We start from the raw sequence: 25,121 nt of genomic DNA on the forward strand, positions 1-25,121 counted from the left end.
ATCTCATGAAAGCAGATTCACACAGATATGTTTTCGAGGCCAGTAAATTATGTCTGTTTAGAAGAGAGGGGAGCTTCTTCTGGTGATTGATTTTGTTGGGGTTGGTGCTTTGTTTTCAGCCAAACCAAAACCAGTCAGACTGACAGAAGCCAAGGCTGTGTCAAACCGAATTGCTAATCTGACTGTGCAAAGTAATTGGCCTAGGCTCAAGTACAACATCTTCATCTGCACACCAGCAAGCACTTGCTCTGTGGTAAGCTGCCATGTCAAAATCCGAATCTGATTCTTTTGTTATCTCATTAAGAGAAATGAAGTGTGTTGGATTCTGTGATACATACCGATTATCAGCATGACAGTAAAATTTGGTGTTCAACACATATAACAAAATCACACATAACAGATTCATAGCAAAGGTAGCCTGAATTAAAAAAAAAAAAAAGACCTTTCAACTGTTTAAAACGTATGTACACACATGCACATGCATACACGCATGCACAAACGCACATCTTTTTTGCGTTTACACATGCAGAGCATACTGAATGAATCTGAACTCGAAAGAAACAAACCTCACCTCATCTCAGGCCCATAACTACAAAGTAGTCGTTGGGGGAAGCCTGAGGACCGCAGACGCAACCTCCCTTCTCCATCTGTCTCTGTCGGCAGCCACCGGCAGCAGCTCACGTGTGTGGAGTCCGGTCCATTATTTGATGTTCTCATGCCAGTTCTTCTGCTGTCTTCCTCTTCTTCTCCCGCCCTCGATGGTGCCTTGCATGATTGTTTTGGACAAGCTGGTGTGTCGAGTGTTGTGTCCAAACCATATCAGCTTGCGTCTCTTCACAGTTGAAAGGAGAGGTTCCTGAGGTCCAGCAAGGTTCTCAATTCTGCTCTGTACATGTTCATTGGTCCTGTGCTCGATCCAGGGAATTTGAAGGAGCTTCCTCAGGCCTGGATTTTCCTTTCAGTTTCGTCCGTCAGTGTCCATGCCTCGCAACCATACAGTACAATGGAGACTAGAAGTAAAACAAGATGTCAGTCTGCGCAGCTGATTCAATTGCAGAAAGCTTCATCAAGACAGAAGTTTGAACTTGCTTGCACGTTGTTGATGGTCTTTCGCCACTTTAGTACGCAAAATTGATACAGCAAAGTGTTGGGTTGGGCGGGCTGCGAGTGAACCACGTTCATAGCGGCATTGATGTCGCCTGACCACAGGCACGCAAAAGTGGTCAAAAGTGCAACAGACTGTCATTTGATAATTATCCCCGTGACTGGTCCCAAGGTTGTCATAGCCGAGGGGTGGCAATGGGGACAAGCTCCCATTGTCTATAAAATGCCCCTCACAGCGCGCGTCTCCAACAGCCTCTGACAACTAAGTCCAGCTCCTAGCCTGCTTGTGTGGCTTAGATATAAGCCCGGCGGAACTGCTACTACTGATAGGAGAAGGGGCGAAGGCGGGTTACCTGGCGCCTGAAAACCAGTGCTTTGGGTAGATGGGGCTCATCAGTCAGGGAAGACAGCTCATCTAAGAGAAGGAAAACTCTGATTTCAAACCTCCGCTGCCTTGCAGCCATACCCACTCATAGGAAAGGCTTCGGGAGTCAACCCTGAGGAAAAATCCGGGCAGATGGAGTCCGTTAGCCTCAGCAGGCAGTTCTTCCAAGAGAAGGAAAACTCCCAAGAGAAAACCCGGCCAACTGTAAACCGTTACCAGAACAGGAGATCACCGAAGACGGCGCCACAGTGGCCTCTCTAAGGAGCGTGATCTAGTCAGAACCGGCTGTGCACGCCCTCTACGACACATGGCTGCGCAGACATCCCTGTGACTGCTGCCTTGGGATGTAGTGACATCACTGATTACATCATCAAAAGAAGGGAAATGTGTTTTGAAGTCTGAGAATTCACATATTTCATTGCGAGTGGTATATCTCCAGACCATGTTCTCAGTTTTCGGCTGATTGTTCTGGATATTAATTTATGACTTGAAAACATCTCTTTCTACTGTCTTTTTCTCCAGCTGTCAAGGGGTTTTTAATTGGAGGGAATTCCGGGCGAGTATCTTGGTGGATGCTGGTCTTTGTTGTATTGATCTTGAAGGGCTTATTTTACCTTTAACTTCCAGATATTGGTTTCTGTGCACAGCGCCGATGCCCGGATGTAAAGGAAACTGTGCTTTTTGTGTCTGGAATCAGAATACAACTGATTTCTTTTTTCTTTTTTTTTTTTTCTTCTTTTTTCTCTCTCTCGTCTTGATTTGACTCAGTTGTTGGAAATGCTCCATTTATTAATGTCTTCAATACAAGTGATTGGAACACTGTTGCCAAGATCTGGCACTATGTAGCTTTTGGAAAAAGGGGAAAGCACCCTACTGTGCCTCAGTGGTGCTCATGGGAAATTGGTGACGGCAACAATTTTTCAGGACAAATTTTAAGAAGAGAAAAGAAAAAAAAGTGTATGGACATGTTGTTCAGCATTTGTCTTAAATCTTTTTTTATTTATTTTTTTTAATTGATCTCATTCGCAACATTGGAACACTGAGAGACTTTTGTGCTGTACAATTTATATTACAGAAATTGTAAAGTTGCTTTTTGATTGACTTCAATAATGAGTAAGCTACATTTTGCATTTAATCAGCCATCAAAGCAGGAACCGGACGCTTGAATGAATGTTTGCCTGTTATTCTAGAGTATGCGTTTACAGTAGATTTTGTGTAAGTTACAAGAACGTCCTTGTCATTTCCTTGTCTGTGTTTTAACCCGGTGTTCGGTTGTGTGTGTGTGTGTGTGTGTCCGTGTGTCTGTGTGTCTGTGTGTCCATGGTAAACTTTAACATTGACATTTTCTCTGCAAATACTTTCTCAGTTGACACCAAATTTGGCCTAAAAATAGGAAAAATTCAGTTCTTTCCAGTCATCTTGTTTAAAACAATATTGCACCTCTGGGATGGGCACAAAAAAAGAAGAAAAAAAAAGAAGAAGCCTAATTATATGCAAACTGCTTTTACTGTTATATTTATATTTTTTGTATTCTCTAAACTTGGCACTTTGAGCTGATATTCTGACACAACAACAAGAGGAGTCATTATTATCATTTTTTGTTCAAACAGGAACTTCTTTTGCTAAGCATGGAAGTTTTATTTATTTTGCAGACGTTTTGGGGCAGATAGTAAAAAAAGGGAAATTACTCTGTAATTAATGCTAGGGGACTTAATTTATCACAAGTAAGTCTTGAAGGCCTCGCCTCTCTTGTTTTTTTTTTTTTCTCAACTTTAAGTGGTCTACCTCTTTGTTTGAAGTAAGAGTTGATAATCAATGTTACTGCCTGGTGTTTGCAACGTCCATGGCAGAATATCCACAGCCACGTGATCTGCATTCATAGGAATGTTATGATTTAAAAACAGAACAAAACAAATGTTTCATTTTGTTGCCCTATGCCATGGTTTTCTCTTTTAAGAGAAAAAGAATCTTGTTTGTGAGAATGAAAAGAAATGTGCAGAACTGCTGTTCAGCAGTGAGAGGAAGAAGTGTTCAGTAGGCATGCAGTGACATTTAAACTTTAATTCACTCAGTACGGCCAGTCCTCTCTTCTCCTCTCCACAGACCCCTCAGATGTTCAGTGGGTGTCTGAATGACCCAACCTTTAGCTTCCGTCGTCAGAATTGTGGCATTCTTTGTCAACATTCACATCTTCAGTATAAGCGCCTTCCGCTAGCAATATTTTGATGATGGTAATTGGGGTGAAACGCTGTTAACGTCGTCTCTTTCGCCGTTCGTGTGGAAAGAGTTAAGATAATGTGGTGGAAATATGAGGTTTCGTATCACATAGGTTTTGTTAGAAAGTTCAGATAATGAATTGGAAATATCACAAGCTTTTATTTCAGGAAAGTTTTGTTAGAGATTTTTAGATAATGAAATGGAATTATCTGAAGGTTTTATTTCAGCTGGGTTATTTTATAAATTTTAGATACTGCAGTGGAAATATAATGAGCTTTTATTTCAGCTAGGTTATGTATATCAGAATCTTTTTAGATAATGTAGTGGAATTATAATGGGCTTATATTTCAGCCATTACAAATTTTAGGTAATTAGATGGAAATATCATGTACTTTTATTAAGTCCTTCAAAGTCTTTTAAGAAAGACTTGAGTTTGTAAAAGTTTTGAAATTTGGCCTATACATTATTGATACCAAAAAGAAAATACACATCATTTGTGTCAGTGAATGAGTGATAACGCACAACTGCAAAATTTTCCACCTGAATGTGAATTTAGTGTAAAACAATGATTCATTGGGGGAAAAAATACAAGAAGAAGAAAAATTAGTCCCGAAATATTCTTTGCGACCAAAAGGCCAGCACTCAAAATGTCATGCATTTCACCGCAGTTCCTAAAGTTTTTACAAATTTTTGGCCATTGGTGGTTTAAAAAATTTTTAAATATTTTTTTAAAGGTTTTATGAAATTAGAAGAAGGAAAAAAAAAGTGATTATAAATCTGTACAAACCATGAACGATGTCCATCGGTAATAATCACTTCGGGGGCGTTGTGTTGCTGTCACAGGTGAGCACGGCCCTGACGAAAGACCATGAGTTAACGGTGAAAGACCTTCACCCCAGCTACATCTACACTTTCCACGTGCAGGCGGCGTTTGACAGAGGCTTCTTTAGCGAGAGTTCCAACGCGGTGTCTCTGACAATGCCTGAAGATGGTAGGTCTGTTCCGGATGTTCCTGCTTGGTCATCTCTCTCTCCCCCCCCCCCCCCACCCCCCCCACCATTAGCGTTGACATGATGTGACTGGTCAGTGTCAGTCAGTGTGTGTATGCGTGTTGTTTGTTGTCTTGCCAGCCTCTGTGAACAATGCAGAATAAATAAAAAACAGAACATCAACAACAATAAAGAAAAAGAAAGATGATGTTGTTTTGTTTTATGGAACTTACTACTTGTTCTCATTTTTTGTTTTTTGTTTTTGTTTTTGTCTACTGATTTCACAGGCAGGTGCACATCCATGGGACGTATGCATGCACACGCAGGCACGCCTGTGCACGGGCACACACACAGACAAACACGTGAACGCACATTATGTATGTGATGCGTATTTATTTGTTTTAATTTTAATAAATCAAAAACAATTTTTTTGAATTTCTATTATTGTTTTTGTATGTAGAATTTGTAGTATCTGAAGCATGACCAGCATGTAGGGTTTATACACTGGGCAGGCAACTGTCTCTTTTTTAAGATTTTATTTTATTTTGTTTTTTTTTCTTTAATGAAAGCAGATGTGCTGTAACACACACACACACACATATGGAGCAGTCTGAAAAATTTGAAGCCGTCTTGAAACTGAAACAGAGCCTGAAACTGACACTGAAAGTGAAACTGGAAAATGAAACTGCTAACCTCCATGTCTCACTTACGGGTGCAGATCTTTTTCTTGTCATTTTCAGTGAACTCTTTTGTTTAGCTCTGTGTGTGTGTGTGTGTGTGTGTGTGTGTTTTCTTTTTTTTTTGTTGTTGTTGTTGTTGTCGTTTTTATTGCCATTCTTGTCTTTTTTTTTCTCTCTCTCTTCATTTTGCTTCCAGGCAGTGGTAGTTTTAGTATCTTTTGTGTTTTTGTGTGTATGTGTGTGTTTTTTTATTTTAAAAATTTTTATTTTGTCTTTTATCTCTCTTTGCTACACTCATAGGCACCTTGTTTTGTGTTACATTGGTAGTTTTAGCATCATTTTGATATGTATGTGCGTATATATATCTTTGCCATATTCAGGCACCTTGTTTTTCTGTTACATTGGTACTTTTAACATCGTTTTGATACATGCGCGTGCGCGCACGCAAACACACACACACACACGAACACACACACAAACGAAAAGTTAGAAAACTATCTGCACTTTGAACATCAGTACTGAATCTGCAGCAAAGTCATTATTCCTAGGTCAGGAAGTTCACAGGAAATGATTGATTTTAAGTCACCAGGAGGCCACACACCAGAAGAGACCCTGCACTCCAGCTAAATCACTTTGGTTGGCATTCAGTTGTGCCTGTTGTGACTGTACATACTCGGGATACAACTTATGACAATAAGTCGTGTAAAGAGTTCTCAACACCACCTTCGTTCTTATTTTAAGAAGAGGGTTTTTTCCCAAACAAGCTTCCCTGTTTGCATGTGGGTATCTGTCAGCTGCTGCATGGAGAGAAGTGTGCACTTGGTTTGTTGGAACTGATGCTGCGTTGGCTTGAAGGTCCTCTGGTTTAGTTGTGTCTGGAGGGCATCACTAACATGTGCATGCACTTGGTTTACACCAACACCAACCAAGTGGCTCTGATGTTTTGAAAGGCACCAGTGGTAAACATTTGTAACGTCAGCAGCACTTGTAATACAGAGGACAAAGCACCTCATCTGTCTTTAACACGCTCAAGTTCGCTTCTAACTGTCAAATCTGGAATCCCGTGTCGAGTGAAATGAAGTCTTGTTTTGGAACTTGATCATCATTATACTCTTTCAGTGTTTGTGTGTTCTCTTATGGAATAGTCTTTCTCGTTGATTGCAGTGCTGAACAAAAAAACAAACAAACCAACTAACAAATGCGTGTGGACTCGGACTTGGTGTAAGTCACCTGCCTTGAATTTCTACCTCTGTCCGGGTGTTTCTGTTTATGCCTTCCCCTTGAATTGGGCCCCTGGATACTCTGTTGTGGTTGGGTGGTGGCCTAGAGGTAACACGTCTGCATAGGAAGTGAGAGAATCTCAGTGCACTGGTTCGAACCCTGCACAGTCGCCAGTATTTTCTCCCCCTCCACTGGACCTTTAGTGGTGGTCTGGACGCTAGTCATTCGGGTGAGACGATAAACTGAGATCCCGTGTGCAGCATGCATTTAGTAAAAGAACCCACGGCAACGAAAGGGTTGTCCCTGGCAAAATTCTTTAGAAAAATCCACTTCGATAGGAAAACATCTAAAAAAACTGCAGGCAGGAAAAAATATAGCAACAAAAAAATGAAGCGTGGTGCTCTCAGTGTTGCGACGGGCTCTCCCTGGGGAGAGCAGCCTGAATTTCACACAGAAAAATCTGTTGTGACAGAAAAGAGCAATACAATACAATAATACAGATTTTTTGGTGTCATATACTGTACCATGTCAAACTGATGCAAACCAGGCCTATCTGCTCTTCTTGGCCTAAACAGAATGTGCTGCTTGTGGCCTGTTGTGTTGAAGAAGTCTCTTCTGCCTGTCTTTGTAGCTTCCAGCACTTGTTAAATCCTGCACCCTGTTGGCTTTCTGAAACAGCACTTCACCATCTAAAGACAACAATCCGTTTATCTGGAATGTTCTCCTGACACCAGTATGTGTGATTGTAACCCCCCCCCCCACGCCCCCCCTCACTTTAAAAATTTTTTTTTAATTATGTGAATTGTGTATGTGTGCATTGATTTAATAGTAAGACTAATAAAGGTTTCTCGCATAACAGCCACTTTTTAGGGGGCAGGTGAGAGGGGTGGGGTGGGGTGGGGGGGAGTGGTTAGGAAGGGCAGTATTTATTGTTGTTCTTGTTGTTGATTTTTGAGTAATTTGACTCTCCTGTGTTAACTCCATTTTGGGTGCTGCTCCTCAGTATCTGAGAGAATTGATTCAAACCTACACACCCCATCGACAACTCAGATCATCCTCTGATTCACGGCGGCTACTTGCTCCTCGTGTTAAAACCCGATCCTTCGGTGATTCTTCCTTTTCTTATTCAGCTCCATATGTCTGGAACAGTTTACCTCATGATCTTTGCCACTCTCCTTCATTTCAATCTTTCAAAATTGGTATGAAAACACATCTTTTTGAAAACGCCAATCCATAGATCTTCCATACCTTTTCAGTTATAAGCCATGCAAACTCTATCTCTCTCTTTCGTTGTGTGTGTGTGTGTGTGTGTGTGTGTAATGTGTGTGTAATTAGTCTCTGAATCTGTTTTATATTATTGTGCGCTAAATATTATTTTTCTTCTTCTTTCTTTTGTGAGTTATTGTGCGCGCGCGCGTGTGTATGTGTGTGTTTGATGTTTATTGTAAAGCGCTTTGAGCTCTCTTTAAGGGAGGAAAGCGCTCAACAAATGTCCATTATTATTATTATTATTATTATTATTATTATTAAGTACATGTGATACAGAAAGAGTGACTGCGAAAACTGTTCATTGGAATACTTTTGCTCTTTTTGAATGCTTTTTCTGTTGCTTTTACCTTGTCTGCAGTCTGCAGACATCTGAAAGGTTATTGAATCAAACACTTATGATGAATTTCTCTGACAAGAGAGTTTTTATTTTGTTTACAGTGTCAGTATTTCAGTTTTATTCAGACGCTGATTCATGTTTCAAAATTTTCCAATCACTGTGAATGCGCTGAACTGTCCTGTACAGACTGCCATCTTCTTGTCACTGGAAAGTTTTATTTCGGAATCTCATGTGCTATTGCACATGGAATGTGTTTGATGTGATCATGCATATTTTTCTTTTCTTATATACTTTGTTTATTTTTTTTTTTAATTTTCAAATAAAGCATGTAGAATGCATGGGGTTGTGTTGTCAGTGTGCATGTGTGAATGTGTGCCCCCATGTGTAATGGGATATTCTTCTTTTGTTAAAAACATCAGCCTCAGGTAATCTTTTGGTGGGGTAAAAAAAATTTGGTCATGGAAAATGTAGATCTGTACATGAATGTTTGTAACCCACAAGTGCTGAAAGAAAAAGAGGTCTTTGTGGTCTGCTGAGTTGCGAGAGGCATTGCAGCATGAGGAATATTTCCTGTTTTCCATCTCCAAAAGAGAAGAAAAGAATATTTACAGCTTTTCAGCCCTGACATGACCAGGTGTGGTTGGCTGGATTATGAGGGGGGATGGGGGGGGGGGGGGGGGGAAGATACAGATTAACATAGATTAACATACCAATTTTCCCAGTGTTGATTTCTTTTTGTATGCCTACCAACAGAAAAAGAAACAACAAAACAAAAAAACAGAAAAAAAAGCTGACCCACAAACATTCTACTCTTTGGCTTGTAAATGTGAAACATTGTATCTTTGAATGAAGAGGGTTTTTGTTGTTGTCGTTGATAAAAAAAAAGAAAAAAAGAGAGATATTTTTGTTTTGTTTTAGAAATTAAAAATCAGTTCACTGTGTGAAAACCAGATGGATCTGTACCATATTACATCTGGATATCACAGAAACAACAACAACAACAAAAAACACAGAGAAAGTTTTCTTCTTCCAATCAAAACCCAGCTTTTGAGACGAGTCCTGTCAAAGTCTTCAGTGTCGGCAGATTCATGGAGGTCTGTTGTTGGAGGGACATGATGGTGGTCTCCACTCTGGAGAGGAAGCTCACTCGGTTTAGCTCCGCAGTTATGCAATTATTGTCATCAGCAGGGACTTAGCTGGCTCTATCCTGTGTATGTTTAGGGACTTAGCTGGCTGTATCCTGTGTATGTTAAGGGACTTAGCTGGCTGTATCCTGTGTATGTTAAGGGACTTAGCTGGCTGTATCCTGAGTATGTTAAGGGACTTAGCTGGCTGTATCCTGTGTATGTTAAGGGACTTAAGCTGGCTGTATCCTGTGTATGTTAAGGGACTTAGCTGGCTGTATCCTGTGTATGTTTAGGGACTTAGCTGGCTGTATCCTGTGTATGTTAAGGGACTTAAGCTGGCTGTATCCTGTGTATGTTAAGGGACTTAGCTGGCTGTATCCTGTGTATGTTAAGGGACTTAAGCTGGCTGTATCCTGTGTATGTTAAGTCAGAACAGGCACTACTGAACACCACTGAAGTGATTCAGCTGCTGTGCAGGGTCTCCTGGCAACTTAAGATCAATAGATTCCTGTGAAGTGTTCCGCTGCCTTCGGAACTGCGATGGATGAACCTGGGTGTTACGTGTGTGGAGGGTTCTGAATGAGCAGCATGGGGATATAGTAATGCCACTAACATGGTGCAGATGACAGGACAGCACCACCAAAAAAAAAAAAAAAAAAAAAACACCTTGTGTTAAGATAATAACTCCATGCTGGTCAGTGTAGAAACTTCCAGATCGATCTTCTGCATTAAGCTAACAGCAGTTGAAGCATTTGAAATTGTAACACGAAGTTAAAAACTAAAACAAGAGTTAGAGTATTTGAAACTGAAACACAAAATTGAAGCTTTAAGCTGCTGTGAGAGCATTTTGAATTGTTACCCCAAATTAAGACTTAAACAGGTGTTAAAGCATTTGAAATTAGAACATGGAATTCAAACTTGATACAGCAGTTACAGCATTTGAAATTGGAACAAGAAATTAACATTGAAATTGGAATATAGAATTAGAACTTCAAACCACAGTTGAAGCACATGAAATTGGAATATGAAATTTAAACTTAAAACAGGATTCAGAGCATTTGAAATTGAAACACAAAATTAAAATTTGTTAAAATGGCAGTTAAAGCATTGAAATTGGAACAAAAAATTAGAACCTGAAATATGGAATGCAAAATTAAACCTTGAAACAGCAGTTATAGCATTTTGAATTGGAACAAGGAATTAAAATTTAAGACAGCAGTTAAAGCATTTGAAATGGGAACACAAAATTAAAGCTTAAAATGGCAAATAAAGCATTTGACATTGGAACAAGAAATTAAAACCTGAAATTGGAACATGAAATCAAAACTTGAAACGGCAGTAAAAGGACATGGAATTGGAACACGAAATTAAAATTTAGAATAGGTGTTAAAGCATTTGCAAAAAGAACACAAAATCAAAACTTGTGAAAATGGTAGTTAAAGCCATGAAATTGGAACAAGAAATTAAAACCTAAAATTGGGACATAAAATGAAAGTTTGAAACAGCAATTATAGCATTTGAAATTGGAAGGACAGCAGTTAAAGCATTTGAAATGGGAACACAAAATTAAAGCTTAAAATGGGGAAATAAAGCATTTGAAATTGGAGCAAGAAATTAAAACCTGAAATTGGAGCATGAAATCAAAACTTGAAATAGCAGTTAAAGCATTTGAACTGGAACACAAAATCAACAGCAATAGGAACATGAAACATGTGGTGCCAATCTTCTCATTTGAGCCCTTAACACATTCAGCTGTTGATAGGAACTGACCACTAACTCCCAAACCCCACACTGATCTTTGAAGTTTTTTTTTGATTTAAACTGCCTCCACATAGTCATCCGTCAGTGACATGAGCCACTTTGTCCAAGTAGCTGGTACCCAACAGAAAACATGACACAATGAAATCACTACAGACAAATGGCATGTTGCATTTGTGGTCAGAACCTGGATGAGCCTCATTCGTTTATTACGTTTTGTCTCAGTAAGGCTACCCGCACTATTTTTCAGTAATGTGTTATGGATCCATTTACTGCAAACCGCCTTGCTTACTCTTGGCTGTCATTGATTATAAAGTAATAATGACAATAATAAAGTATTTTATGAAGCAGTGAATCTTGCGCATAGACAAAAATCGGTGTGTGTGTGTGTGTGTGGGGGGGGGGGGGGTCAATTTTGGAAGACTTTGTCAAGGGAATGGAGGACAATGCACAGCCCTGCATTCCAAGTCTTTAGCAAGGGATCGTCCTGCTGGACCAAAAGAAAAAAAAAAAAAAAAAGAGAGAGAGAAAAGAAGCTCTTTACAACTGGGGCAGAAACTTGGGGAAAGAAACGTGGCCTAGAAGTGGTAACACATTTGCCTAGAAAGCTAGAGAATCTGAGAGTGTGGTACTGAATCCTGCACTCACCAGAATTCTCTCCCCCTTCACTAGACCGTGAGTGGTGGTCTCGGATGCTGGTCAGTCGGATGAGACGATAGACCAAGGTCCCATGTGCACTTAGCCCATGGAAAAGAACCCATGGCAACAAAAGAGTTGTCCCTGGCAACATTTCGTGGTACAAATTTACTATACATGTGTGACTGAAGCCTGACTGAATGACACAGGAAACGAATGATGAGTGCTGAAAAGCAGCTGACTGTTGGCTCTAGCCAGTTAGGCGGCCTGTTGTGCCAATGGAGGAATTTTGTTTAATGTCCTGTCTCAAAATGGTGATAGTAGACATTTTGTAAAAGTATTAATTTCCTCATTTGAGTGTTATCATTTTAAAGGTTGGAGAGGAGAGGGGGGTGGGGTTGAAAGGTCGAAAGGGGGAAATCAAGGATGAATATTTTAAATGAATATAAAATTATTAATGGACTTCGTAAAAGAGAAGTTGTTGATTTAAAAAGAGATGAACTGATCACAAATGTAACATGAATCAAAAACATCAATGTTCCCAGTGATGACATACTGTCATGCATGTAAGGCGTCACCAAATCACAGTAAAAAAATTACATGCTTAACTGTCACATTGCTGAAACACATGCACCTGATATAAGGGCAATATTCAGTCTAATGAATCAGGTGATAGTCTGATGATTAAACTTAAAACTGGTTTGTGAATTGGACCAAAGTTTGAGAGAGTCCACTGACAAGGTTTTAGAGTTGACTGGAAGCACTTAAAAAGTCTCTTTCTAGTATATTTGTCATTTCCTTGATTGAGCACTGCTATCATCCAGAACCAAACCACCAGTGTTAACATTTAAATGAATGTAAAATGTTCTTCTAAATCAATTCTGACAGATGCTGCTATTACATGTTGTGTCAGAAGTACAAAATTAATGTTGACATTTGCTCTTGGTAACTCCCAGGGAGAGAGAGATAGCAAGGTACATTAGTTGTCATATTGTTTAGATTTATATTTGAAAGATTTAGAATATCTCATACAGTCTGAAGGATTTGGATTATACGATACATATGTGCGAATGATTTGTAAATTTGAATTTTTTGTGCTTTATTTTTGTGGGAGAATCAGTATCAGACCTAAGATTATACTTCTCAAAATCTTCCACAGCTATACATATCACTAAGTATTTAGCAGACCCAAATATTTTGATTTCATCGAGCACAAAAAATACAAGCAAGCTTATAGGCTTCAGAGGTATGTACAGGCACGCCTAGGGCCAGTTTCCCAGCTTTACTGTCAGTGATTTGGAGCATCTTTAATCAAATTAGTCGCCAGAGCAGAAAAGAAGATTTTTTGATACAGGTCAGTCTTGATCTTACAAGAGAGGTTGCTAAATAAAACAGGATCTTGGAATCCTGTCCCCAAGGAGAGTGACCTGCAAGTTTTAAGAAATTCAAATTTTTAACTGCTTTAGCCGCAGCACACACATTCAGTGTCTTTTCCAGTTTAGTTTCAAAGTAAGAAGGATACCAAGAAATTTTATTTTAGACTTGAAAATGTTTCACGTTAGTTTGCAGGGATTATTATCATTATTAACGAGAATCAGGTGAGTTTTTCCTACAGGAAACCCAAAGCCATTTGAGTGCATATATAATCTAACTAGTTCTGAAATGTATCTGAAAAAAGTTTCTTAATTAACATAAAGAGACATAATTTAGGCTTGTCCTTTTCCTGTAAGATGTCTGAATCCATATAATGATGTCATTAACATGTTGTGTCAGCTTGGAAGATGATAAAAAAAACAAACATGGTTTAAATCATAAAACATAATGTTAAACAACAGTGGAGGAATGATAGAGCCCAGTGGGATTCCCATATCCATAGGCCTAGAGGTTGACAAAGTTACCCCCAAGTCACCACTAAATGTGTTCCACTTGAAGAGGATTTCACTTAATCATAAACTTGTCCAGGCAGACCAGTTTGTAATTAGCTCATACAACAGTCTGCCATGCTTCACATGGTCGTAAGCTTTAGTAAGATTGAAGAGGGATGCAAGGATACTTTTTGAAATTTTTGTCGTGCAAATGACTCCATGTTTGCAAAGCGCTTTGAAGTTGGTCTTTGGCTGAAGATAAGTGCTACAGAAGTGTCAATACAACTACTAATTTTATCAAAAATGATGATGATGATAATAATGATAATAGTTGTTTACCTGTAATAATAATGATTTTTGATAATGCTGCTGCTATTACTACTACTGCTGCTTTCACTACTATCAGTAATACTACTAAGAATAATTATACTACTACACGGAGAAGGAGATGAAGGCAGCCGGATCGACATGGGCCAGGCTGAAGAGGACAGCCCAAAACTGAGTTCGCTGGAGGAGTACTGCAGCTGCCCTATGCTCCACAAGGAGTCAAGAGACATAAGTCACTACTACTAATGAGAAAGATGATGATGATGGTGATGATGATAATAATAACAATATTAACAATGTTAAAAATGATATGCTGTATAATAAAAAAAAAAAAAAAAAAAAAAAAAAAATAAGGTGAAGTATGTTTATTATCTGTGTAGCACCGTCCTCTGCACCTGCTGTAACGCCAGGTGCTTTCTTCGTGGACCGCACAGGATGCACCCGATCGTCTCCCAACGCCACAGTCTACATTTACTTTCAGGTGGGGCGCCGAGGTCCTCGTTTTGAATGTGTTGCATTTGTTTGGCCCTAGCCTTATCTGTTGTGTTGTCTGGGATTGTGTGTGTGTGTGTGTGTGTGTGTGTGTGTGTGTGTGTGTGTGTGTGTGCATTTGTTCATTTGTGTGTGTTTGCATTTGTATGTATGTGTTGATTTGTCAGTGTAATTTTGTGTATATGGATAAATATTCGTGTGCACATGTTACATCAGGTTGTGTCATAGATTTTAATCAGAACATAAAGTAACTGTTTTCATTTTTCTTTTACTCAGTTTCAGTTGCTTCTGTGTTTGGACAAATCCTTATACGCTTCACCAAATCTGCCCGGCAGATGCCTGACCAGCAGCATAGCCCAACGCGTTTAGTCAGGCCTTGAGTGCATGCATATATATTTGTGTGCCTATCAGCGTGGGTTTCTCCTACAGAATTTCAACAGAGGACAACACACTTGTTGCCATGGGTTCTTTTACAGTGCGCTGAGTGCGTTCTGCATACAGGACCTAGGTTTATCGTCTCGTCTGAATGACTAGACGCTCACTTTCATTTTTCCAGTCAAACTTGGGAGAAAGGGCGAGAAGAGGATTTGAACCCAGACCCTCAAGGACTCTCTATTGGCAGATGAGCATCCGAACCATTCTGCCACCGTCCTTCTTCATTTTACTACTATGCTTTATTGACTCACTTGTGTAAACAAAGTGAGTCTATGTTTTAACCCGGTGTTCGGTTGTCTGTGTGTGTGTGTCCGTGTGTCCGTGTGTCTGTGTGTCCTTGGTAAACTTTAACATTGACATTTTCTCTGCAAATACTTTGTCAGCTGACGCCAAATTTGGCATAAAAATAGGAAAAATTCAGTTCTTTCCAGTCATCTTGTTTAAAACAATATTGCATCTCTGGGATGGGCACAAAAAAAATAAAAAAAAGAAGCCTAATTATATGCAAACTGCATTTACTGTTATATTTTTTGTATTCTCTAAACTTGGCACTTTGATCTGATATTCTGACACAACAACAAGAGGAGTTATTATTATCATTTTTTTGTTCAAACAGGAACTTCTTTTGCTAAGCATGGAATTTTTTTTCATTTTGCAAACGTTTTGGGGCAGATAGTAAAAAAAGGAAATTACTCTGTAATTAATGCTAGGGGACTTAATTTATCACAAGTGAGTCTTGAAGGCCTTGCCTCTCTTGTTATGTTTATAAAAACTACATTCTTTCAGCTAATTTCGACGACGACATTCATTCATTCACTCATTCATTGCTGTGGGCGAATAGTCATCGGCCATGTTTTCATTTCAGGAGGTGGCCGGCGAAGATCAGAACGGGCAGATCCGGAACTACACAGGCGAAGTGAGGTTGGGCCAGCATCGCTTTGAAGTCCACAGCACTGCGGAGGCGGCCTGCACCTTGAGAGCCGAGCACCTGAACTGTGATCGAGAGTTCAGCGTGACCATTTACGCCAGCACGGCTGCCGGTCGCTCGCCTTCCACTCTGCTGACGGTGCCTCAGTGGAACGAAAGTACGGGCGGGGGAGATAGGGGGACATTGTGCTATGTTTTTGTTTTGCCATTCCTGATGCTGGTGCAGTTTTTTTTTGTTTTTTTTATGTGATGGTGGATTTATTCTGTATCATCTTGTATCGTCTTGTCTTGTCCTGTCTTGTCTTGTCTTGTCTTGCCTTGTCTTGCCTTGCCTTACCTAACCTTACCTTACTTTATCTTATCTTGCTTTACCTTACCTTATCATATCTTGCCTTACCTTACCATACCTTATCTTACCTTACCTTACCTTATCTTACCTTACCTCATAGTAAAGAGGGGTAACTCTCTCCATTCAGAAGGTACACAGCTTCAAGTCAATGCTGCTTATGCTACCGATTCAGCTAGCTAGCACACAGGTAGATAAAAAGTACATTGGAACAAACTCCTCAAAAAAAAAGAAAGAAAAAAAGGAAACACTGGGCTTGTCCTTACACCAATTACACTTGACACGTGCATACAACAGCAGTGACAGTAGAAATGTGCAATCACTTCTTCTTTTAAATAAGGCCAGACACGGTAGTACAAAAACGTATGAAATAAACTTGAAGTTTATGGCTTTCTGTGACATTGTATGCAAAGATATTGGACTAAACATGTCTAAAAAGGTCAAGAGCGGGCCAGACTAAGAGGGGCGTCTTTTCACTGTTAGCCGCGCGAAATTTGGCCAAACAGAGCAAACCATAGGCCTAGTTTGCATCAGTTTGACATGGTAAGTATATGTAAACACCAAACATGGAGTATAATACAAACTCCTCCTTTTTGTGCAATTTGTCGTGACGGTTTCCATCAAAACGAATCCAAAATGGCCGACAAACAAAAAAATTAAAAGCTTAAAACTTCGGTACCTTTATAGATATGTTATTTCTGTTTGTTTTATTTGATTTATTTGTATTTGTTCTTTATTATAGTGTAGTGGTATTTTGGAATTTGAATAAATACATTTATTATTATTTTTTTGTTGAAATGAGTATAAATTCCATGACATCATTTTTTTCAAATGAGTGTATATTCATTCTTTTACTAGTACTATACAAACCACTGCACTATAATAAAGCTGAATACATAAAGAAAGTACTAAGTTTGAACATGCTATCTTTTAAAATTTTTGAGCATTAGCATTTTGAAAAATGGTATTACGAGGACAAAACACAAAACGGAGAAAACATGAAAAGTAAAGAGATGTGCTTGTACTCACAAGAAATCACACATGTTGATGCTGTTTGAAGCTTTATTTAAGTGAATATATTACCCAGGTGAAACGGACTATAAAGATTAGATGTTGAAGAAGCAAATTATGCGAAAAAACGAAAATTACAAAAAATCATGATTTTGGTCAAAATTTCACTACCGTGTCTGGCCTTAAGCTTGCTTGTCTGACAGAAGAAAAATTTTTGATGTGCAAACACTTCTTCTCAGCTTCTAAGCCTGTCCTTCTCATGCTCTGGGGCTGGGCTGCATGTTTTGTGTTGCAGAAATGCACAAGAAAGTGGAGAATCTGGACCTGAGGTTGCGGCTGGAGGGAGGGCAGATAACGGCCGAGTGGACCCCGGACGATGACATGGTCAACCACACCCTCTTCCTGTACTTCTGCAAGAGGGACCCCAACAACCCCAACCAGTGTCAGGTGCGTCTGTCCGTCAGTGTGGGCTGTTGAAAAAAAAAAAGAAAAAAAAAAAGTTGTTTTGGCAGTGTTTAGAATAGGCGTCAGTTTCAGCTGTCAGTGTTGTGCGTGTTCTTCTGAACATCATTCAAGTTAGAAAAAAAAAAAAAAAAAAAAAAAAAAAAAAAAATTGAAGACTGGATCTGATCCCAGGGCTTTTGTGTTGTGTGTTCTTTTCGCCTCCAGTAAAATATTCTTCTGTCTGCCATGCAAGTTAAAAAAAAAAAAAAAAAAAAAAAAAAAAAAAAAAAAGAAGAAAAAAGTTTAATAACTGAATTTCAGGGCTTTGTCTTATGTGTTCTTTCCCCCACCTCTGAATTTATTCTTTTCTGTTTTAAAACCTTATCTTAGTGAATGTGTCAGTTGTATGAGATTGTGGGTTTTTTTTTTTTTTTTTGTTTGTTATTTTTTTAAATTTTGTCAACTTGCTGTTAATCAGGAGCAGTCTTGCACATAGACCTTAAACTGAACGTTAAGTTGTATATGAAACACCTTGAAGTGTGTATAGCTTATGTACAAACAGGAGGTAATAGTACTGTGTGTGTTGTTTATGTACAAACAGGATGCAATGAACTGTGTGTGTTGTATGCAGATGGATGCAATAGAACTGTGTGTGTTACGTACACACAAGACGCGATAGGATTGTGTGTGTTGTTTATTTACAACCAGGAAGTGATAGGGCTGTGTGTGTGATGTTTATGAACAACAAAGATGCAATAGAACTGTTGTGTGTTGTTTATGTTCAAACAAGACACAATATTACTGACTGTGTGTGTTGTTTATGTAGAAACAGGAAGTGATAGGACTCCGTGTGTGTGTTGTTTATGTACAAACAAGATGTAATAGAACTGGGTGTGTTGTTTATGTACAACCAGGACGCAATAGAATTGTGTATGTTGTTTATGTTCACACAAGACATGATAAAACTGTGTGTGTTGTTGTTGCAGAAACAAGACGCGATAGGAATATGTGTGTTGCTTATGTACAAACAGAAGGCAGTAGGACTGTGTGTGTTCTTTGTGTTCAAACAGGATGCAATAGGACCGTGTGTGTTCTTTGTGTTCAAACAGGATGCAATAGGAATGTGTGTGTTCTTTGTGTACAAACAGGACTCAATAGGACCGTGTGTGTTCTTTGTGTTCAAACAGGACGCAGTAGGACCGTGTGTGTTCTTTGTGTTCAAACAGGACGCAGTAGGAATGTGTGTGTTCTTTGTGTTCAAACAGGACGCAGTAGGACCGTGTGTGTTCTTTGAGTTCAAACAGGACGCAGTAGGACTGTGTGTGTTCTTTGTGTACAAACAGGACGCAATAGGACCGTGTGTGTTCTTTGTGTACAAACAGGACGCAGTAGGACCGTGTGTGTTCTTTGTGTACAAACAGGACTCAATAGGACCGTGTGTGTTCTTTGTGTACAAACAGGACTCAATAGGACCATATGTGTTCTTTGAGTTCAAACAGGACGCAGTAGGGCCGTGTGTGTTCTTTGAGTTCAAACAGGATGCAGTAGGACTGTGTGTATTCTTTGTGTTCAAACAGGATTCAATATGACTGTGTGTGTTCTTTGTGTTCAAACAGGATTCAGTAGGACTGTGTGTGTTCTTCGTGTTCAAACAGGATGCAGTTGGAATGTGTGTGTTCTTTGTGTTCAAACAGGACGCAATATGACTGCGTGCGTTTTTTGTGTTCAAACAGGACTCAGTAGGACTGAGTGTGTTTGTGTACAAACAGGAGGCAATAGAACTGTATGTGTTGTTTATGTACAAACAAGATGCAATAGGAATGGGTGTGTTGTTTATGTACAAACAATATGTGATAGGAATGGGTGTGTTGTTTATGTACAAACAATATGTGATAGGAATGTGTGTGTTGTTTATGTACAAACAATATGTGATAGGAATGTGTGTGTTGTTTATGTACAAACAATATGTGATAGGAATGTGTTTGTTGTTTATGTACAAACAAGATGCGATAGGAATGTGTGTTGTTTATGTACAAACAATATGTAATAGGAATGTGTGTGTTGTTTATGTACAAACAAGATGCAATAGGAATGTGTGTGTTGTTTATGTACAAACAAGACGTGATAGGACTATGTATGTTTTTTATGTACAAACAGGACGCAGTAGGACTACGTATTTTTTTGTGTACAAGCAGGACGCAGTAGGACTATGTATGTTTTTTATGTACAATCAGGACACCTTAGGACTATGTATGTTTTTTTATGTACAATCAGGACACATTAGGACTATGTATGTTTTTTATGTACAATCAGGACACATTAGGACAAGTTGTTTTTTATGTACAATCAGGACGCAGTAGGACTATGTGTGTTTTTTATGTACAATCAGGACGCAGTAGGACTATGTGTGTTTTTTATGTACAAGCAGGACGCAGTAGGACAAGTATGTTTTTATGTACAATCAGGACACAGTAGGACAAGTATGTTTTTTATGTACAATCAGGACACCTTAGGACTATGTATGTTTTTTTATGTACAATCAGGACACAGTAGGACTATATGTTTTTTGTGTACAAACAGGACGCAGTAGAACTATGTATGTTTTTTATGTGCAAGCAGGACGCAGTAGGACTACGTATTTTTTTGTGTACAATCAGGACACATTAGGACTATGTATGTTTTTTATGTACAATCAGGACGCTGTAGGACTATGTATGTTTTTTATGTACAAACAGGACGCAGTAGGACTACGTATTTTTTTGTGTACAATCAGGACACATTAGGACTATGTATGTTTTTTGTGTACAAACAGGACGCAGTAGGACTACGTATTTTTTTGTGTACAATCAGGACACATTAGGACTATGTATGTTTTTTATGTACAATCAGGACACATTAGGACTATGTATGTTTTTTATGTACAATCAGGACACATTAGGACTATGTATGTTTTTTATGTACAAACAGGACGCAGTAGGACTATGTATGCTTTTTATGTACAAACAGGAAGCGATAGGACACAAGAAGGTGAAGAATCCACTGGCGGGTCGCGCCACCCTCGGTGGTGACGCCAGCATGATGTTTGGTGTGGCGGTGGTGACGCAAGGGGGCATAACCACGGGAATCGTCATGAGCAGCTGCATCTACGTCCCTGGAAAAGGTCGAGTCTCCTGGGCTTTTGCGTGGATGTTGTTGTTTTTCCTGTTTCGATATTTTGGTGTATCTATTTCTTTGTTTGTTTTGTTTGGAGGGGCTGTGGCGTAGGAGCATTTAGGCATTTAGAGATCTTGATCCAGTGTTTCACCGGTGATTCAGAGTTCGAGGCTCTGTTTCAGGTTTTGTGTTGTGTCCTTGGGGGAAAAGCAGTTAATTATGATTTCCCTCACTCCACGCAGGTTTCAATAGGTAGCTGAGATTGGTTCGGAGGGGTTGGGGGGCATGGGGGCAGGGGGGGGAGGAGGTTAAAACTGTGTTAGGAGATGACTGGGCTCCCCCGCCTTCCAGTGCTGGGCCCTAGACACAGTGGACGTGTGAATTCAGTGCCCCCGATGGTAGCAAAGGGCTATGATGGGGCCTGTAAAACCTTTTAAAACTTCAACTTTTTTTTGGTTTCATTATTTTTGTTTTATGATTTCATTTTTCATTTTATGGAGTGAACCTAGGTTAGGCTCTCAGGGCCTGACCATTGTGTTTGTTGGGTTTATGCAAAGCTCTGGCCTCTGCTCCATTGATGATCCCACCCAGCTCCCCCCCGCGCCCCTCCCCGCCCCGCACCCCCCACAAGCAGATGAAGTGTAGCGTATAAGGATCGGTCCACATGCTGCTGCGACACTTCCATGAAGCTGGAACTGATCTGCCTCTGTGTGTTCTCGTGAGCTACACTTCATAGATTTTGTGGGCAGATTGTCAAATGTCATTGATAAGTGCAGAGTTGCTTACCATTCTTGCAGAACCGCATTTGTTTTGCAGAAAATGTAAAACTCAGAAACTGTTTTTGATGTTATGGTTGAAGACTGCATGTTGCAGGGGAATAAAAAACAACAAATAAAATCTTTTTTTTTTTATATATAATTTTATTATTATTTTTTTTACGTGGGTGGAAGGGAAGTTGTATCTCGAGCAGTGTGCATGGGCATGAATACCATAACCAGCTACAGTAGATGGTGATGGCCGTGACGATGTGATGGTTTCAGAGATGGGAATATGTGCAGTTGCGACCCCAGAGAGATGCCATGGATGATGATGATGATTACGATGATGATGATGATGATGATTATGATGATTATGATGATTACGATGATGATGATGATGATGATAGTGATGATGATCACAGTGATGATGACGATGATGATTACGATGATCATGATGTTGATGATGACAATGATAGTGATGATGAGGGATACCGTGGATGATGATGATGATAATGACGATGATGATGATGATGTGTTGGTTCTAGAGATGTGAGAGACCATTGAGTTGTGATCCCAGAGGGATACCGTGGATGATGATGATGATAATGATGATGATAATGACGATGACGATGATGATGTGTTGGTTCTAGAGAAGGGAGAGACCATTGATTTGCGATCCCAGAGGGATACCATGGATGATGATGGTGATAATGATGATGATAATGACGATGACGACGATGATGGTGTTGGTTCCAGAGTTGGGTGAGACCATCGAGTTCGTACAGTTGCGACCACAGAGGGACACCATGGAGGTGGTGTGGCGGGGTCCTGAGCGCTGCAAGGCCAGCCGGCAGGTCATCGTCCTGAACTACGTCATTGAGCTGTGTCAGGATCAGCAGGCGTCTCCTTGCGCAAGTGAGTTGTTTAGTAATGATTCTGATAATAATGATGGTAAGCTAATGATTCTTCTTCTTCTTCTTCGTTCGTGGACTGCAGTTTCCACGTTCGCTCGTATGTACACGAGTGGGCTTTTACATGTATGACTGTTGTTACCCTGCCATGTAGGCAGCCATACTTCGTTTTCAGGGGTGTGCATGCTGGGTATGTTCTTATTTCCATAACCCACTGAACGCAGACATGGATTACAGGATCTTTAGTGTGTGTATTTGATCTTCTGCTTGCGTATACACACGAAGGGGGTTCAGGCACAAGCAGGTCTGCACATATGTTGACCTGGGAGGTCGGAAAAATTTGCACCAGGCGCCGTTACTGAGATTCGAACCCATGACCCTCAGATTGAAAGTCCAACGCTTTAACCACTTGGCTGTTGCACCCGTTAGGCTAATGATAATGATAACGATAAACTTATTTTAAAGAAACTATCAAATTTGTTTTTGGGAAAACTGCAAGATCATAAGAAACAGTTATTTGTGGTGTTAACAAGTGTTCCGGTACTGTTTCCTTAAAACTCATTCACGGCCAAGTTTCTGTGTGAAAAACACTCCCAAGCGCCAACTATTTTTAGACTCAACGCTCTCAGTCACACAGGTTCTTTGTCAAAAGAACACTAATGATGGACTTGTTTACTTCAAATTCGGTCAGGGGGCAAAGGTTAGTCAATGTTCTATTGCCCAGGAAACTGGCTGCTCCTGTCACGCTTTGTTACCATATGAAAAATGGTCCTTATAAGATGACCCCCTCAGTGTTGACTAAAGACGCCTATGGCGGTGAAAGAGTTAGTACTGACAGTCTAAGAATTAGTGTGTGCGTATATGGAAGAGGCAGTGTATGTTGATATGTCATCATGTGCATGTCTGTAATTTTAGTTATTTGCTTAACAGCATGCATATATGGATGGATGGATGGATGGACGGATGGATGGATGCATGCATGCATATGTGCATGTATGTAATATGTCTAGGTATGAGGGAAGAAAGTGAGATGGTTGAAAAAAAAAAAAAAAAAAAGAGAAAGGATCAGATTTAGTTGATAGTTTTTATCATTAAATCAAAATGTACTGGATTATGAGCATCTAAATCTACATATGAAATTTCCAACATGGTATTGATATATTTTTTTCTCAGTCTTGTGCTGTGGTACATTGTATTCCTTTGTAGTGACTGGAAATAGAAAATGCCAATTAAAAAAAAAAAAGAAAAAAGATATTGTTTTGCATGTGTATGGTTGGTGTGAATGCACTTGATTTTTTTCTCTACACAAGATTCAGCGTGATGTAAATACTTTTTGGAAAATAATTCTTCTTCTTCTTCTTCTCATTACTATTATTATCATTATCATCATCATAATCAATTCATTTTATTTTATGATTGTTATTATTATTATGATAATTGATATTATGGTGATGATGATGACTATCATTATGATGATTATGATGAGTACAAGTATGGTGATGAGTATGATGATGACCATCATAATCTTCATCATCATCATCATCATCATTTTTATTTTGTTGGTGTTATTGTCATTATTGGCATTGTTATTGTTATTATTATCATTATTGTTATTATTTGTAGTAGTATCTTCTTCTTCTTCTGGGTTCACTCGTATGCACACAAGTGGGCTTTTACGTGTATGACCGTTTTTACCCCGCCATGTAGGCAGCCATACTCCGTTTTCGGGGGTGTGCATGCTGGATATGTTCTTGTTTCCATAACCCACCAAACGCTGACATGGGTTATAGGATCTTTAACGTGCGTATTTGATCTTCTGCTTCACACGAAGGGGGTTCAGGCACTAGCAGGTCAGCACATATGTTGACCTGGGAGATCGTAAAAATCTCCACCCTTTACCCAGTAGGCGCCGTCACCGTGATTCGAACCCGGGACCCTCAGATTGACAGTCCAATGCTTTAACCACTCGGCTATTGCGCCCGTCAGTAGTAGTATGATTATGTTTATGATTATGATTATGTTTTGCAGCATACACTGTAGACGGCAGTATCAGCAGATACAAGCTGACAGAGGTGACAGCTGGCACGATGTATCATGTCAAGGTCGCGGCCAACACCACCGGTGGGATGACAGAACCGGTGCAGTCAGAATCCGCTAAACTGCTGGAGCAGACCAAAGAAGGTAAGACAGTTGGATGGTTTAGAGCAGTCTTTGAGATACGAACTTTTGAAGTACAAAGTTCGTGTCACATGTTGTTGCATCGTACTGTATTGTACGGTATTACTTCTTGTCACAACAGATAGCTCTGTGTGAAAGTTCCTGCTGCTCTTCCCAGTGAAAGCACATTGCTACAGTGCATTGCTACACTCCCCCCCCCCCCCAAATGCCCCCCCTTTTTTTTCCCTTCTTTTTCCTGCATGCAAGTTTATTTCCTTTCAATCAAAGGTGGATTTTACTACACAATATTGCAAAGGACAATCTTTTTTTTTTTTTTTGTCGTGGGTGCTTTTACATGTGCTGAGTGCATGCTACTTACGGGACCTCGGTTTTAATCGTCTCATCTGAATGACTAGCTTCCAGACCACCATTAAAAGTCTAGCAGAGGGGGAGAAAGTACTGGCAGGTGTGGGAACGTTCGATCCCATGTACTCAGTGTCTCTCACTTAACAGGTGGACACGTTACCACGAGGCCACCACTGAAACTAGAGTTGCAACAAGCTTGCAGCTTG

General features: G+C 39.7%; 1 protein-coding gene across 2 annotated transcripts in view; it reads left to right on the plus strand.

Moving 5' to 3' along the window:
* The window catches only part of LOC143295468 (uncharacterized), a 64,118-nt gene that overhangs the window by 22,954 nt on the left and 16,043 nt on the right, over positions 1–25,121 (plus strand). For both annotated transcript variants that reach the window (XM_076607183.1, XM_076607182.1), the window contains exons 6-13: positions 120–253; positions 4,550–4,697; positions 14,296–14,396; positions 15,708–15,927; positions 17,422–17,573; positions 20,577–20,730; positions 22,238–22,396; positions 24,421–24,573. In XM_076607183.1, the coding sequence (XP_076463298.1) occupies positions 120–253; positions 4,550–4,697; positions 14,296–14,396; positions 15,708–15,927; positions 17,422–17,573; positions 20,577–20,730; positions 22,238–22,396; positions 24,421–24,573 (1,221 nt within the window). The remainder of the gene's footprint in view (positions 1–119; positions 254–4,549; positions 4,698–14,295; positions 14,397–15,707; positions 15,928–17,421; positions 17,574–20,576; positions 20,731–22,237; positions 22,397–24,420; positions 24,574–25,121) is intronic.

This window comes from Babylonia areolata, chromosome 20 (genome assembly GCF_041734735.1).
Source record: "Babylonia areolata isolate BAREFJ2019XMU chromosome 20, ASM4173473v1, whole genome shotgun sequence".
NCBI lineage: Eukaryota > Metazoa > Mollusca > Gastropoda > Neogastropoda > Buccinidae > Babylonia > Babylonia areolata.